Source organism: Carassius gibelio, chromosome B7, assembly GCF_023724105.1.
Source record: "Carassius gibelio isolate Cgi1373 ecotype wild population from Czech Republic chromosome B7, carGib1.2-hapl.c, whole genome shotgun sequence".
Classification (NCBI taxonomy): domain Eukaryota; kingdom Metazoa; phylum Chordata; class Actinopteri; order Cypriniformes; family Cyprinidae; genus Carassius; species Carassius gibelio.
The window spans coordinates 27352129-27368128 of NC_068402.1; the positions used below are offsets into that span (position 1 = coordinate 27352129).

A 16000-nucleotide genomic window follows, 5' to 3' on the forward strand; every position below is an offset into this window, starting at 1 on the left:
CTTGTTCCCCTTGTCTGCTGCATTTGACGAGTGATCAGTCACATGACAAATGTTCTATAAACAAACATGGCAGCCTCCAGGTCATGTGCTTCCAAAGCGTATGCTAGCAACAAAACATCTGGCTTTGAGATGAAAGAACAGAAATATTTACAGTAATAATTGTATAAAAGTGAGTTTAGGAGCTAATTTTTTAGTGATGCATCAGTGATCATGCATTAAAATCAAGAATTTATTCAACATTACTGTGCCATATTTACTCCGAAATACAAGGAAGGTTGTTGCAAGTGTTTCATATGGAGTATGTACCATCACCTTCAATTGTCCTTGCATTAACATCTGTTATATATTCAAAGCTGTACCTAAAATTACTGTATTTTTTAAAAGGCATAGTCTTTGTCTAATTGTCTACATATGAGCATGAAGTACACTAGCTCATTAAATTCACTAACACTATCACAAATCATTGTCCATCAAACTGTTTTTATGAATAAAGAGCTCACACAAGATATCTTTTGTTGTAATTCTTTAATTTGTTATCTATCTTTATTAAACATTTCTCTAATATGATTACATCAAAGCAACAACCATCTGGTCAAGTTTAAAATCTAGGATAAGCAGGAAACAAAATAAACATTAATAAAATTATGTAAATGGAATGCACAACTTAAACCGAATGGCATCAAAATACACAGTTCAGACAAAAAAAAAAAACATTCATTTTCATCGCAAATGAAATGATTAAACTAAAGCATTTGGAGCTTTACTTCTTCAGCTTCAGTAGTGAAATCCTCTACTGAAAGACTCAAGGACTGAATTGCAAATGTTCTCAGCTTTCCACCCACACACAGAATTTGAGTTTACAATGAATTACAAATTAAACAGTAATCATCTCAAAAGAACACACACACACACACACAAACCTTTGAAAGGCAATATTTGTGATTATGAAGATAATTATGAAGTTTCTTTTATAGAAGTAGTAACTGTAGTCTTGTTAGCTCAACAGAAACAATCCCCATCAAACCCACAAGCTGTTGGTTCCAGAAAGAACCTTACAGTTTCTTATTGGTTGAGCTGTTCCCTTGTAAACGTCAGAACATGGCAGTAACTATCCAACAGTGCCATTTATAAAAAATACATAACCGCATAAAGAAATGTTATGTTTAACTCGTCTGCTTCTATGAACGCTAGTTCATTTTGCATGTGTCTTTTGGTATCCCTGGTAACACGTGGGTGTCTGTATGCGTCTCTGGCTTTCATATGCATAACACACAAATTCACGCTATTATACATGCATTCAGACTGTTTGCACAGGTTCTTTTCGAAAGCACACAATAATACAAGCTCAACATTTATGAGAACCATGCGCAAACCATATGACATATCGAAAAGCCATTGTGAAATTGTATCACAATGTAAGACAGCTCTATCTCTCTGCTCTAAGCCGTTGATAAGCCAGGCAAAAGATTCAATCAGAAAAACTGAATGCATCCATGAGCTCAACATACAATCACCCTTGTCCTCTGATCTCATCGGGCTGCATCAACTTCTTAATCAGTCTGACCATTTCTATTTTGGACCCTATATTACTAAAATCCGGATTTTCGATCGCGAATCCCAATTTCAGCTCATATCCACCTTGAAATGTCACAGTGTGGTTTCTATGTGAAACTATAATCAAGGCTTATTTCAAGGTCAAGTAGGAAATATCTTGTGCAGCATATAATTAATAACACAGACTGATGACTCTTCCATTATTAATGGCACCAGTTATTACCCATAATTAAAGTCTCTTTTGCATTAAAATGGTTTTAAAGCATTTTGCACATTGTTTGAGCCTTTGAGTGGGATTTATGTAAACATATTACACAATTACATTTGCATACAAAACATTCTGTAGCATTTGTAAAATGAAGCTTCTCTTCGCTGCCCCACAGACACGTTTTGCATTTGTTTACTTCATTATTGCTTGTGTAATGACTTGCTGTTCACTTATAGTGGCGGCACAAACCTGAGTGCTCCTGTGGTGCAAAGGTGATAGAGTAATTAAAAATAAGAGCAGGATGACGGAGAGGAAAAATAAATCATAAGGAATTTGTTGTGTGGAAACTTTCAAAAACATTATAACACACATTCACCACAGTGCATTAGCTACACTCATATTCCTTATAATGAACTAGTGCAGAGTAATGGCTGGTTTTGATTATTGTTGATTTCTTATACATCTGACTATATACACGAGTTCACGATTACTTGTGAACTGTATTGCTTTGGAAAGATGTGCAGAATGACGTTATAATGAATGACGACACTCTGCTTAATGTGCATCTACTAGAATATCCGCTGGTATTAATATTTCAGACATTTTAAAATTGATTTTACGCTCCACTAACATGATATTAATATGAAACTGCCATTCCTCTTCAAACTTTCAACTTGCAGTGTTTCTCTCTCACACACACATGCAGTACACATACTCATAAAAATGCTGTTGTCATTTGGATTCATAATGAACCTTGTTAATTTTAATATATTATTAATTCATCTTAAAAAAATAAAATAAACTGGAAAGATCAGTCAGTAATGTAGGTATAATTTGTCCTCCCTTCCTCGGGGCTGCAAGTAGATTCCCTGGATTCACTGTCCTCAGTGTATTAACAGAGCTCGAACTGAATACCAAAGAGTGAATCACAAAGGCTTCAGGAGTTTCTGTTTACAAGCTATAAATGCATCCCCTGTATGCTTCTATTTTAAATTAAATAACAGACCAAAAAAAAAATAAAAAAAAAATTATTCTTATTCTGAAAGCTCTGAAGAGTTAGGAACATCGTGTCTGAAATCTTAAAATCATCAGTAATTACAACACCATCATTCCATCAAATTACAAGATCACTTCTAAAACTTTTTTTTTTTAAGAAAAGAAAACTTTAACCTCAGTAGCTTTTAAACTTTATTCGGTTATTTCCAGGATGAGGTCATCTCCTTCCAGGCTGCTGTCGGCATTGACATGCACCTTGGATATGATGCCTGAGATTGGCGAGTTGACAACTGTCTCCATCTTCATGGCGCTGAGGACGCAGAGAGGCTGACCTTTCTCCACCTTCTGACCTGGCTTCACCTTTACTTCCACCACTTTACCGGGCATGGGAGCTCCGACCTGTCCCCGCACGTCTTTCAAGGCTTTAGGGTGAAAGTGCATCTCCTGGTGGAGCAGAAAGCAGAATGAGATGATTACAGGGCAGACCAGAGCCAACGCAGACATTTTTCACTTTTTCCCTCGCAACTCTTTTCAAACTGACAGTCATCTTCTGCTGTTAGAAACATATATCAGTAAAACGACCATTAAAATATTAACAATGATAAAGATTTTTTTTACAAAAACAAATAATATTAACTTTAATCCACTCTCACTCAAAAAAGAGAACACCTCAAACAAACGGTAACACTTTAGTATAGGGTACAATTCACACTAATAACTAGTTGCTTATTAGCATGTCTATTATTAACATATTGGCTGTTTATTAGTGCTTATAAAGTACATATAATGCATGACATCCATAATCCTACCCAATACCTTAAACTTAACAACTACCGTATAAACTATTAATAAGCAGCAAATAAGGAGTTAATTGAGGCAAAAGTCATAGTTAATGGTTAGTTAATATCGAGAATTGGACCCTAAAATAAAGTGTGACCATATATATATATTGCATATTTGATCAATTCATTCATAAGTGATACTCTATTTATTTCATAACTAGAGTTACATAACTCCTGTTTCCTGTACATAACCTCATAGCCATGATAAATAAGGCAGAAACCAGGGACAATGTCATTCATGTTAACATTTAACAGTCTGGACTGGAGATAATTCAGTTTTAAGTTTCATTTCAAAGGAACCAAAACTTTAGGCAAATGAAGAAAAACGTTGGAGCCACAAAAACAAACTTTATGTCATGAGGAGAAATGCTCTTGCTAGCTGTGTTCAGGCAGAAGGAGAGCTCTGCTGAGCATATGCTGAGTGAGTGTCATCGCTCTGACTTATCTGACACTAAGTGTGTTTTGAACATCATCAGTCTGCCATACTAAGCCAAAGAAGACAATAATAAACAAAAAGAGCATCTACAAAGAGAAGAAACCATTTCCCAGGCTAGGACTATTTGAATGTTTGTTTACCAGAGAGAATATCTTATAATGAATGAATCATCTTTAAAATGATGTGTTATGTGTGGGCAAAGAAAGTGAGATCTTCAGTTCTGTCAAATCATGCTATAATCTGCCAAATTATATTCTTACAAGTAGTACATGGTGCAGTTAGAATGGCTGTGTCCGTGGCTGACGTGAAGATCCTACACAGCATTATTGACTTGTAATGAAAGCATACATTGTGCTTCCTGATCATTTAAAAGATGTTTTTTTAACACCGCTTCCTCTATGTGATAAACGCCCATGACAGCAAGAGCAAGATCATTTTTAGCTTATGACAGAAATTATTCACACCTCGAGAGAGCAAAGGGAACATTCGCAAAACACGTCTGAATGATTGAGTGTACTGTTTGCATCAGGATAATTGCTTTTCAGTGATGAAACAAACCAATCTAGAGAGGAAAATAAACAGCGAACAGTTACCTTCATTGCTGCGGTATCCTTGACCAAGACTGAACGCAGCTGGCCGTTGAGTTCAAAAAACACCTCCCTCTGACCAGACTTGTTCAAGTCACCCAAGGCCAAGGCTTTGATGTGCAACGTTTTCCCTCTCTCCAACTCCACCTGTGAGAGGAAAGAGCCAAAGCCACGTAAAAGCAGAGCAAAAACAATCTACTGTAGGTATGAAAAATGAAATGCAGTGTGATTGTGCTTTAAAAAAACAAACAAAATCAGACTGGTGCACAATAGGCTGAATAAAACAATTTAAAGCTACATTTATGGATGAGTGATTAGCACAGGCCTCTGGGATGCTTTAGGACTATACCATGTGCTCTTTGGCTGTGGATGGAATGCTATTTTCGGGTGCGCCTGCGTTCGCCTCAGTGACAGCTTAATATAGCTCATGCTAATCTACGCTAATCAGCCACGACTAACATCTCATTTGGACAGCTCCACTGGGTGGAGAAACACAACACCAAATAACTTCAGTCCCTGAGAAATGTATGATTAAGCATGTCAGCCGAGGAAAATCTGCTTCAGTTTCAAAGGGTACAGAGAGACCTGGTTTGAAGAATCAGGCCAGAAGACGATTAAGAAATGCATGCAAAGTCGATCTAACAGATTTGATGCATTTTCAAAGTAAAATGACTTTGTAAGTGAGTTCGCTTCACTTCCTGTCTGGCTCTGGCTCTGTCTCGGAGCGTGATCAGCTATGCGAGTCCTGCATCTGGTGCTCTCAGTTCTCGTGGAGCTTGCAGTAGGACTCCGAGACACATTCATGCCTGCCAGGTAACACCCACTTCACTCAGAACTGGGTATTAGGAGCCAAACACATGGCTAAGCTCCAATCAACACATTTAGAAACACCGTAGGGCACAGCTAGATAGAGAAACAGCCACACCAGTTTGAGATTATTCAGAAACTTTTTTTTATTCCTCCCATGTGATTGTAAAGCACTTTGGGTGTACAGCAATACACAATAAAGTGCTATATAAATGCCTCATTCATTCATTCATTCATTCAAACTAGCATAGAATAAGCTAAAAAACGTAGACTACCTGAACATTACAATGTTAAACTCTGCTAAATTAGAGCTGTAAAACATAATTTATGCTTTATCTGACTTCTCAACACTTTCACAAAGAGAGCCTAGATGTTCAAAGTAATATATTTTGAACATAAAAGAGGCATGCTATTCAATCTTACTATGCTAATCAATTTTACAACCACGGTCACAATAAAGTGTGCTAATAAACTTTGTGAAAGTGGAGGCTAGTTGAGGACAGGAAATCTAATTTTGCAATTCTCCTGGTGAGAGAGCAGCCAGGCTCTTGGCTAAAGCTTAAAAGGTCAAATCCCATAGTGTTATAAATTTAACAGGGTGAAATATAGTTGAAATAACTTAGTACAAGAAATAAGGCACAGTGAAAAATACATATTCTGCTAATAAGTTTACATAATAAGTTTACCTTGCAGGATATGCAAAATGTTAATGCTTTCAACCAAATAAGAAGGATCATAAAAATTGCATGTTATTTTTTTATACTGTTTCACATGACAGATAAATACATTTTGTCCACAACACAAAATAATAACTGAATTTATATAAAAAAGGACCCCGTTCTAAAGTTTACATACCCTTGAATCTTACTTCAGTGTGTTGTTACACAGCTATTATAAAAGGTGAAAACATTTACTTATGCCCAAGAAAGCAACAAGATGCATTAAGATCTGGAGTGGGTGAATTGGATAATTGGTTTAAATTGGGATAAATAATTTAAATACATATACTTCTGGGAAATGTTTAACTATTTTATGTTGCTTCTGAAGGACAGTACTAAATTAAAAATGATCTTTTAACAAAGTACGAAAAATATACACATCATCCTGCTCAAAAGTAAGGATGTAAATTTTTTAACACAGTTTTAAAGATTCAATGGTATTCAAACTTTTGAACAGGGTAATTTTGATCAATTCAGTTATTATTTTGCCTAGTGTATGTGGAAATGACTACTATGTGAAATCACTTAAAGAAGACATATTATACCTCTTTTCCAATATGTAATATAAGTGTTAGGTGTCCCCAGAATGTGTCCGTTGATGTTTCAGCTCAAAATACTGCAAACTACTTTATTACAGTATATTATTTTCAAAAAGCCCATTTTGAGTCAAAGCAGAAAAACGCTGTTTTTGAGTACGTCTCTTTAAATGCAAATGAGCTGGTTCTCTGTGTCCCGTTTTCCAGAATAGTGGTGTCCCTTCACATCTGCTACATCAGATACTCTGCTAAAAACATGTTTAGTTTTGATGATCATGTCTATCGTGCTAAAATCATGCGTTTTGAACCATATTAGTTTACATTTTTCTGATATATGCTTTTCTGAGCGCACACGTCCGAAGCACAGAAAGTGGATTTCACACAGTGTAAGCGTGCTAAACTAAATTTTCTTTCATGTATTATTGCGCTTAAACGGTCAAATACACACAAGTTTGTGGGTGGTCGGTGCTATGGGTGGTAACTTGCAGATCAAAAGGTGATAATATTATAATAAGATCCCCCTTCTATGTCATGAAGGGAGCGAATTCTGACATGTTAGTTTTTACACAAGCTTGCAGAAAAAGCCTCACCCAAACAAAAACAAAAATATAAAATATATATATATTACTGGGTTGTTCTTTTTCACGTTTTCTGGGTTGCACTGGAGACCCAATTATAGCACTTAAACACTGAAAAAGTCTTTTTTATCAGGACACTACTAAATATTTTAGCAGGACAGTACTATATATATATATATATATATATATATATATATATATATATATATATATATATATATATATATATAAAAATTACATTTTGCATATTCTGCAAGTGCAATGTAAACGTATGAGAAGAACTGGATAAAAATATAAGAGAGACACATCATTGAAGTCTGCTGACATAAGGCTTATTGTGACCCACCTGAAACTCCTCTGCGATTTTGGGGCCATCCAGAAACAGGCGAGTGTTAAGGCAGTCCACTGGGCCAAACTTTGATGTGAACTCTTTAAACTCCTGGAAGACTTTAGGGTACATGGCTGCCGACATCACATCTTCAGGAGTTATTTCATCACCATGTGCCACCCGAAGATCAGACTCAAGAGCCTCGAAGTCCATTGGTGGAAGTGAAGCCCCTGGACGTCCTTCGATTCGAGGCAATGACTTGAGAACCTTTAAGACATATCAAACTTGTTAGACTCTGGAAAAAAAATTAAAGCGGTTGCTTTAAGAGTACAGCAGCTTGTCACTGGGGCAATGCCCTTACAGAGGCATCTTTGTATTTATGGACCCCTAAAGCTCCCCCAGCTCAAGAACAAGAGAACTAAATACTGTGTCAGTCCTCAGGTCTTGGGTCACATCTTTCTGGGATCACTCATGCAACTTTGAGATTTCCAACACACATTTTGAATGGATTCCATCACCAAAGCATAAATATTTAGCAAATGAACCAACAATAGCACCACTGACTATCTTACACTGTTTTTGTCTTCTGGCTAGTGCCTGACTTTGCAAGCTCAAACATACTAAATACATCATTAGTGCTGTCAGAGTGGGCGTTAATGAAAAAAGGCAGAAACACTTTGACAAATAGGTCAATTGCAAAGGAGAAGCCACACCATCAATATGCCATTAAAATGACTCAACTCATTATAGACAAAAACTTGCTGATTTCTTGGTGTTGGCAAGGCAACAACAACCAAGTGACACTATTTTCTCCTTTTTGTTTCACAGCAGTGAGAACGAACTGAAAAATGGTCCTTGGACTTGCACTGAGAAACACTCTGATGGTTAATGGGAGCAAAGTGAATAGACTTCACAAAAGGGCTGGTGCAGGAGAGAAAGAGAAAACAAAACAGATCAGCTCATAAAACGCTCAGCAGTCGATTTGGTTATTCAGATAAAATAGTTGAAAAGGCTCCCTGCAGTCCCAACCCACCTAACTTTTTAAAAAATCGCCACTTAATAGCAGTTGAGTCATGATTTTAGGCCATATGGGCTCAGTTTTGTTTGATGCGTCCTACAGTTTTATTTTAGCGGTTCTGGGAGTCAGTTACCCCGTCTGAGCGTTTATATGCAAGCTTATTTGTCCAGACTAGCTTTTGGGTAGAGAAGCTCACTTGTGTACTTCCTTACTTCTAATCTTTTTTTTCTTTTTCTTATCACTCCATCACTTGAGATCCCACAGGGGCATTTATTTATTTTCCTACGTCAGTCCTGTGAAGCTTATGATTCATGTACAACAATCTCAATACCTCAGAACTGAGAGGCTGTTTGTTTTTTATCAGTAGAGTAACACATCTCAGAGTCCTCACTGGTTGTGTGTCGGTTGCAGACATTTTCATTTTCTAGTGGAATATCCTTTTTAAGATTGTGAAAGGTCTCCGTCTCTACCACATTTAATGTCTTCTTCCAGGGAATGTGCATGTACAATAGTCCTAATGTGGAAAAATTCACAAAACCTAAAAAGGAAAGTAGTAAAGACAGTAAAGCTATGCAATAGGAGTGAGGAGACTTTAAAACTAACTTTCCAAGCCTGAGGTAAGGTAAGGAGTTTAAGGAGAAGACTTGAACTGCATTTATTTCATAGTAAGTTAAAGCATAGCATTATGTATTCCTTATCTGCCCTGGCATTATCATAAACTACTGCGAGAGAAATTGAGCTGCTACACATACAGTGGAGAAAGACGCTTTCTAAGATTGCTGGCATGTGCACTCAGACTCTCTGCCGTATAGTTAGAAAACAGCGCTACATGGATTACCAGGTGATTTGCAGAGAAACTGCGGAAAAGTTCATGGACTTTTGTCAGAGGTTATGCAATTTCATAACTCAGAAAATAGCAGTTACTATATCAGACATCTGAGGCGAGAGAAGTTGCTAGGAGAGCTTCTGTTTCTCTCACATTGGTTTCTGGGCTGGGAGAAAGGGGATATTTGACATTGTTGACACAGATTGGAAGGAAATGAGATTTGCTCTTTTTTTTTCTGAATCATCTGTCCCCATCCAAGTGTGTGCATTTAGGCTGTTTGTCATTCTGTCCTGTCATAGCCCGGCTGGAAATATCGCTAGGGTGATGTCGTGTGCTAAACAATCCTCCTAGAAAAATCAATAAGCCTGGATAAAAAAGGTGCCACCAAAATATTACCAGTCTCTGTGACCATAAATCACCAGACATCTGTCTGTCAGTACAAAGAGAAGGAGTCGAGTGATGCTTAATTTCATTTGAAAATACATTAAGCGACTTATGAAGAGCTAAACTGATTAAGTTCTTTGTGGTGCTCCACTAAATATGTCAATTAATAAGAAATCTACATTTATGCGCCCCTCACACTTTGATTTCTAGGAATATTCGCACGCAAAATCCAGACAAATTTTCATTGAAATGGGTATAAAAGAGATCGCATTTAATTATGTGTCTGAAAATCCACTAGGAGTTTTTCTGCTCTCCATCTGTCTGAGAGTACTCTCATGCACTTTAGCTAACAAAGAGACTCATTTCACTGGCCCAAATCAAATTCGTCAGGCGTGATGGTCCATTGCTCTCCTCACAGGATCCACAGGACAGAAGACTACAAAGCATTGGGCTGTAATGGGAACTCATGTAGCCATAAAACAGTGTGAAGCATTTTGCTCTCTGACCTGAACGCATCTTCCTGTAGTCGAGCCTCAGAGGGAGCTGTGTAATTGTCCCAACTGAGAGTATGTTTACACACTAACTGCCAGATCATATATAGCAACATGAAAGAAAATCACAACAGCTTTTTAGCTGAAGCAGGTGTGTGCATGTGTTTGTGTAAGCATCAATAAGCATGCTTGCATGTGACTGCACTGCTTCACTATATCATCTCTGGCCCAGAGTACAATATCTCGTAGAACTGTGATACTTGACTTGAGACACTGAGGCTGGTTACCAATTTAAAAAATACTTAAGATACGCATTTTAACAAATGAGTTTACACCAAATAACACTATAAGCAGCATGATTGCATTACAATTTTATGGAGTCAACAAATGAACAGCGCCATTCAATTAATAATAACTACATTGCCATTCAAAACTTTTGTTGCACTTTATTTTACAGTACGTGCACTAACATGTACTTATAGTGTACTTACAGTGTATTTATGTAAGAAAGTTCTGGTAACACAAGGTATCTACATGGGGTAGGGTTAGGGGTAGGTTCAGGGTTAGTACCTAGTTATTACATAGTTATTGTAATTACTATAATATGTACATAGTATGTACATGAGAAACAGGACTGTAAAATAAGATTTAAAAAACTTTTTTTAAGAAGTCTCTAAGGAAATTATTTTATCGAACATACAGTGATACAGTAATATGAAGAAATATTGATACTATTAAAAAAAAATCTGTTTTCTATTTTAATATATTTAAAACTGTAATGACATACGTGAATTTTCAGCAGCCATTATTAGTCTTCAGTGGTCATTCAGATATCATTCTAATATGCTTTGTGGTGCCCGAGAAACATTTCTTATTATTATCCCAGTTTTTTAACAATGGTCATGCATATTATTGTGTCAAATTATTTGAATAAATATTAAAATGCTGCCAAACGAAACACATAAAATGTAATTTGGGTGCTAAACGTAATTACCGTATTTTTCGGACTATAAGTCGCACTTTTTTTCATAGTTTGGCTGGTCCTGCGACTTGTAGTCAGGTGCGACTTATTTATCTAAATTAATTTGACATGAACCGAGAGATATGAACCAAGACTAGACGGTAATGTTTTCTCTTGGTGCTTGGTTCTTAATAAATGCAACTTACAGTCTAGTGCGACTTATATATGTTTTTTTCCTCGTCATGACGTATTTTTGGACTGATGCGACTTATACTCAGGTGCGACTTATAGTCCGAAAAATAAGGTATGTTTAAATTTTACATGGTCATTTAACTGAAAGGAAGCATTTGAAAACAACCCTTCATTAAAATTAACTGGAATTCCCAATGATTCATAGAGAAAATTTAAATCTTTATGTGAGAAATAAAAGTGATAAATAAATACTGATGTAGCTTTTTCAATCATTGGTAAAAGAAGGTCATTACTGGAAATTATTGTGTTTTGAAAACAGCTGAACTACAGTGATGCTAATGGAAGTTACTAGCGTTGCTACTTTAAGTTTGTTATTCCCCAACACTGCTGTAGAGGTGAAATCATGACATGTATCTATAGGGGAAGTGTACATTCAAGGCATTAGGACTGTGCCTATGGGCTATGACAGTAATGGCTGGCAGTCTCACAGTTGAAAGGGATGTGAAGAAAAGTGCTGTCCTTCACACACATCCTCTGAAACCTGTCTCAGTCAGTCCATCAATCAATCAATCAATCATCCAACACAGTTAGTGTGCAGATGAGTATGATCCATCTGGACTGATAAAGAACCTTTGTGATGGTAGAGAGGCCATATGGTTGTTTATCCCTAACAAAGTCAGACAGATATTTCATTGTGTTTACAAATCTTAATCTGAAGATGAGAAACCAGGAAAGCTTTTGGAATGTGTTCTTATCTTACTAGCTCTTGATTTTATGACCTACTGAATCCTTGCAGCATCTCACTGATGCAGTCAGTCAGTATCTTGGGGGTAAAGAAGCAACTTGGGGTGTTTTTTGACAAACAAATTTCTATGACACACACATAACAAATATCCAGTTAGTGCAAGATTTCTCAGTTATAGTATTGAGTATTTTAATTGTTAAAGTTGTTTTATTTCTAACTGTACTCTGATGCTTAATTAGTCAGAATAGCTCATGGTTCATTTATTGCTTCATTTTTAAAAGGTTTGAAAAAATATATATCGGAGCAAACGTAAAACTGAACCCAGGTAACAAATTGTCAAATGAACATGAAAAGCCTACAAAGCCCATGCAACTCAAACACATCTGCACAGATCAACAATTCATAAATTGTGAGCAGGGTTTGAAATTGGTAAGCAACTAATCAGCTTATTAATATTTATTAGCCCAATTTTTTATATTGTGACACCAGAACCGGTCCACTTCCAGGCACCGCAATCGACATCATATAAAGTACAATCGTGTCTTGTGAGCTGCTCTCGTCATCTGTGTGTAGTGCCATGGCTCTCCAGACCTTTCCATGCATCTTAAACACGATGTGACATACCCTCCCATGATCACACTGCTTCCTCGGTTAAGTGCTGAAGTGTCTCTGCTCTAGATGAGCCAGTTATTAGCACATTCAGCCAAGCTAATGCATTTTAAATAATACATAAAACATGCTGATTAGTGTATGGAGGAGCTCCCTGAGGATTGCCGGGAAAGGGTTTAGAGGCTTTTCCCTTGGCGGAGGCATGAGACACAAAAGAGGGCTCACCAATTCTATTAGTCACAGAGGCTGCAGTTCAAAGATGCTCCACGCTTCATTCAGTCACTCTTCATTAATTTGACAGCTTTTGAGGCCATTTATAAGCCAGGAATATGTGTGTGTGTGTGTGTGTGGTAGGAAGGGCTTCTAAAGATAGAGTGGTTAATCGCCCTTAGAATTGAGATCGTAGCAGTGTTTAATTGAAGTGTCTGCTAACGTCACTAAAACGGCATGCGGAAAGGTGTGAAGAATTTTATCCCCTCAGGCTGTTTCTTGGTCACTAAATAGACTTAAATACAAACTTCAAATATTTTGGTGATAGATGTTTAAATGGAAGCCTGTGGTCTCGTTTCACATCTCAAACCATTGCAGATTTACAGCCATGATGGCGCATGACATGTTTTGATCATATCATCAAGTCTGTTGTTGCATTTCCTCATCTCGACCCGTTTGTGCAGGTAAAAGTGTGTGTTTGTGTGTACGCCTGTGGGAGAAGATTGCCCACTCTTATCAGTGTTTGTCCAGTGGTGTGTAACGCACCACTTCTGGTTATCTGAGTTTATCTGGATGACCTGATTGGCAGAGATAGACCCCCGGATGCATGAGTGAGTCACCATAGGCTCTGCCGCATGAAACTTTCCAACCTATTCTGAAGAGTGTGTTTTAAATACACCCACAGACACATATGTTGACCATGCCTGGGGCTGTGGTGGTTACATATATCCAGGTCAAAGGACATAGCATCATTAGCCTTTTAAAAAGCTTTAATGCATTATGGGTAAGTCAGTATTAGGGAGCTTATTTATGCTAACTTGTATTTAGTCAGTGCAGGTGACAGAACAATAGTAGCACACAAGGATATTTTTCAGCGCAATGTTTAGAGACAATGCATCAATGCAGCAAATAACTACAACACAGTGTAATGAAACATGAGTGTCCAAAACAGGTGCAACAGACCTCAAGGCCACTGCAACATTTTCACACGTTGAGAAACAAATACGACCTCAAGCTGTGGCAATGAATTTTACACACTGCCCCCGAAACTTTCATCCGTCATAAAAAAGATTGGATCGAGTTCAATTCTCTGCATTTTTCGCATCCGTAGCAAGCATTTTGAGATGTGTTTTGACAGTTAAGAGCCACCATACAAGTGAAATGCCAAAATCCAGAAGGGCGATTGTCAAGTTCATCCACTTCGTCTTGCAGCACAAAACATTGTAAATATCCTTGCACACTGAGTTCAAATTGGTGCTCTTCTTTTTGTGCCTCTAGTATCGCTAGCAAAGCATCAAACTGAGCTACTGACATCCTGAAGTAAACTTCGAATTGACTGTGATAATCCAGCTGCTCCTTCATAAGGAGAGGGAACTCTCCTTCCTCTCTATATTTTAGGATTGGATGGACCCAATATTTCCTTTCTTTTTCTCTTTTTAAGAAGCGAGAGGACAACAAAATCATCCTCACTGCTTAAGGACTCAATTTAGCATTGTTTTGCTAACTATTTCACAACAGATTAATTAATACACATCGGACTCAGTGTGCAAGGTTTCTGTGCGTGTCAAATTTTTAGGATAACGAATACGAAAATACGCATTTGAACATTTCGAACTCAGTGTGCAATGACCATCAGGCTGGACGTCATACTGAATTTAACACACAGAAATAGATACAGTCTTTTCACTGTATGGCTCTAGATCATAATTTTCAAAACTCAGAACTGTTATGAAGTGTTGGTCTAATGAAATGTAGTTTTTCCAAATGATGCTTTCTCAGCAGAATCATCAGTATTTTGTTAAATAACATTACAATCCACTATTACCCAATGATTCAATCCAATGATCTAATGACATTTCACTTGCCTTTCCACACTGAAGGCAAAAAATGTGAGACGCGTTAGAATATATTAGGTCACAAAAATTATGTTTTGAAATCATGAAACAAGTAGAAATATTATTGAATCAAATTTTAATATATTCAAGTGCTTGGTTTGAGGCACTTGCATTTATAAATGGATTCTAAAAGAGATGAATGTAAGAGTTGTTTCTGGATGTTTACCAATGAGATATGGGAAAAGTATCATTTTTCTTCGCTGACCCTTTGTCGAAATATAAAAAGGATTGCAGAGTAATCTCATTTTATTAGCTAAATGTCCTTTCAAATCTCACATGATTAAGTAAGATTAGGTGAATACCTAACTGAAAAAGCAATACCAACAGCATATGAAGATAAATATGAAAGTACAGATGCTGACATCACAGCCAAATGATCTATTAGTGCATTCTGATCATCTGAATTTCTTGTGGGCACTAAAAAGTGGGGAAACATGCTACAACAGATCACATGTACTATGAGCTAAATGGCTGTTGATTGAAGTGCATACAGTTGAAATAATTGGCGCTTATTAGTTTGAGATGGATTCAAATTCTGAAAACAAACTTGAGACATTGCCGTCATTTCTAATTTGTTTTTAATGCACAATGTAGTGCCATTATTTCCTATGCGTTAACACACATGCCAATCTTGAATGAATAGTGTATGGTTGTTTAAGTACTTTTGTCATATTACAGCTAAAAGGCTAATAAAGTCATTTTTTAAGTTCTATCTAAAACAGATTAGAGTAGATTTTGTTTTACATTTCTTTCCACTTCAAAAATTTACATTTAATTAAATGTGTTGCTTCCCATTTCTAATTATTTGTTAAATTGACTAATCTAATTTACTAAGTCCTAAGTGAAAATTATCTCAACACATTTTTTTCTCTCTCTCTCTCTGTGTGTGTGTGTGTGTTTAGCTGGAAGAACTACTGTATATGAACTAGCAACAAACTTTCCAGTTACTTAGCAACTTGAACAAGGCAGGAAGTACATGCAGAATTTATTGTAATTACTGGAACATTTATAATATATCAGTGATCACACATTTAGATGCCAATATCAGAAATATCCTTGTTGCATAGAGGACAAGTCA

General features: G+C 36.8%; 1 protein-coding gene across 1 annotated transcript in view; it reads right to left on the reverse strand.

Moving 5' to 3' along the window:
- Nucleotides 1–508: 508 nt before the first annotated feature.
- The window catches only part of pcxb (pyruvate carboxylase b), a 176480-nt gene continuing 160988 nt past the window's right edge, over nt 509–16000 (reverse strand). Inside the window, exons 19-21 of the mRNA XM_052560785.1 lie at nt 7610–7858; nt 4630–4770; nt 509–3202 (exon numbers count right to left, since the gene is read on the reverse strand). Of these exons, the coding sequence (XP_052416745.1) occupies nt 2951–3202; nt 4630–4770; nt 7610–7858 (642 nt within the window). The 3' untranslated portion in view covers nt 509–2950. The remainder of the gene's footprint in view (nt 3203–4629; nt 4771–7609; nt 7859–16000) is intronic.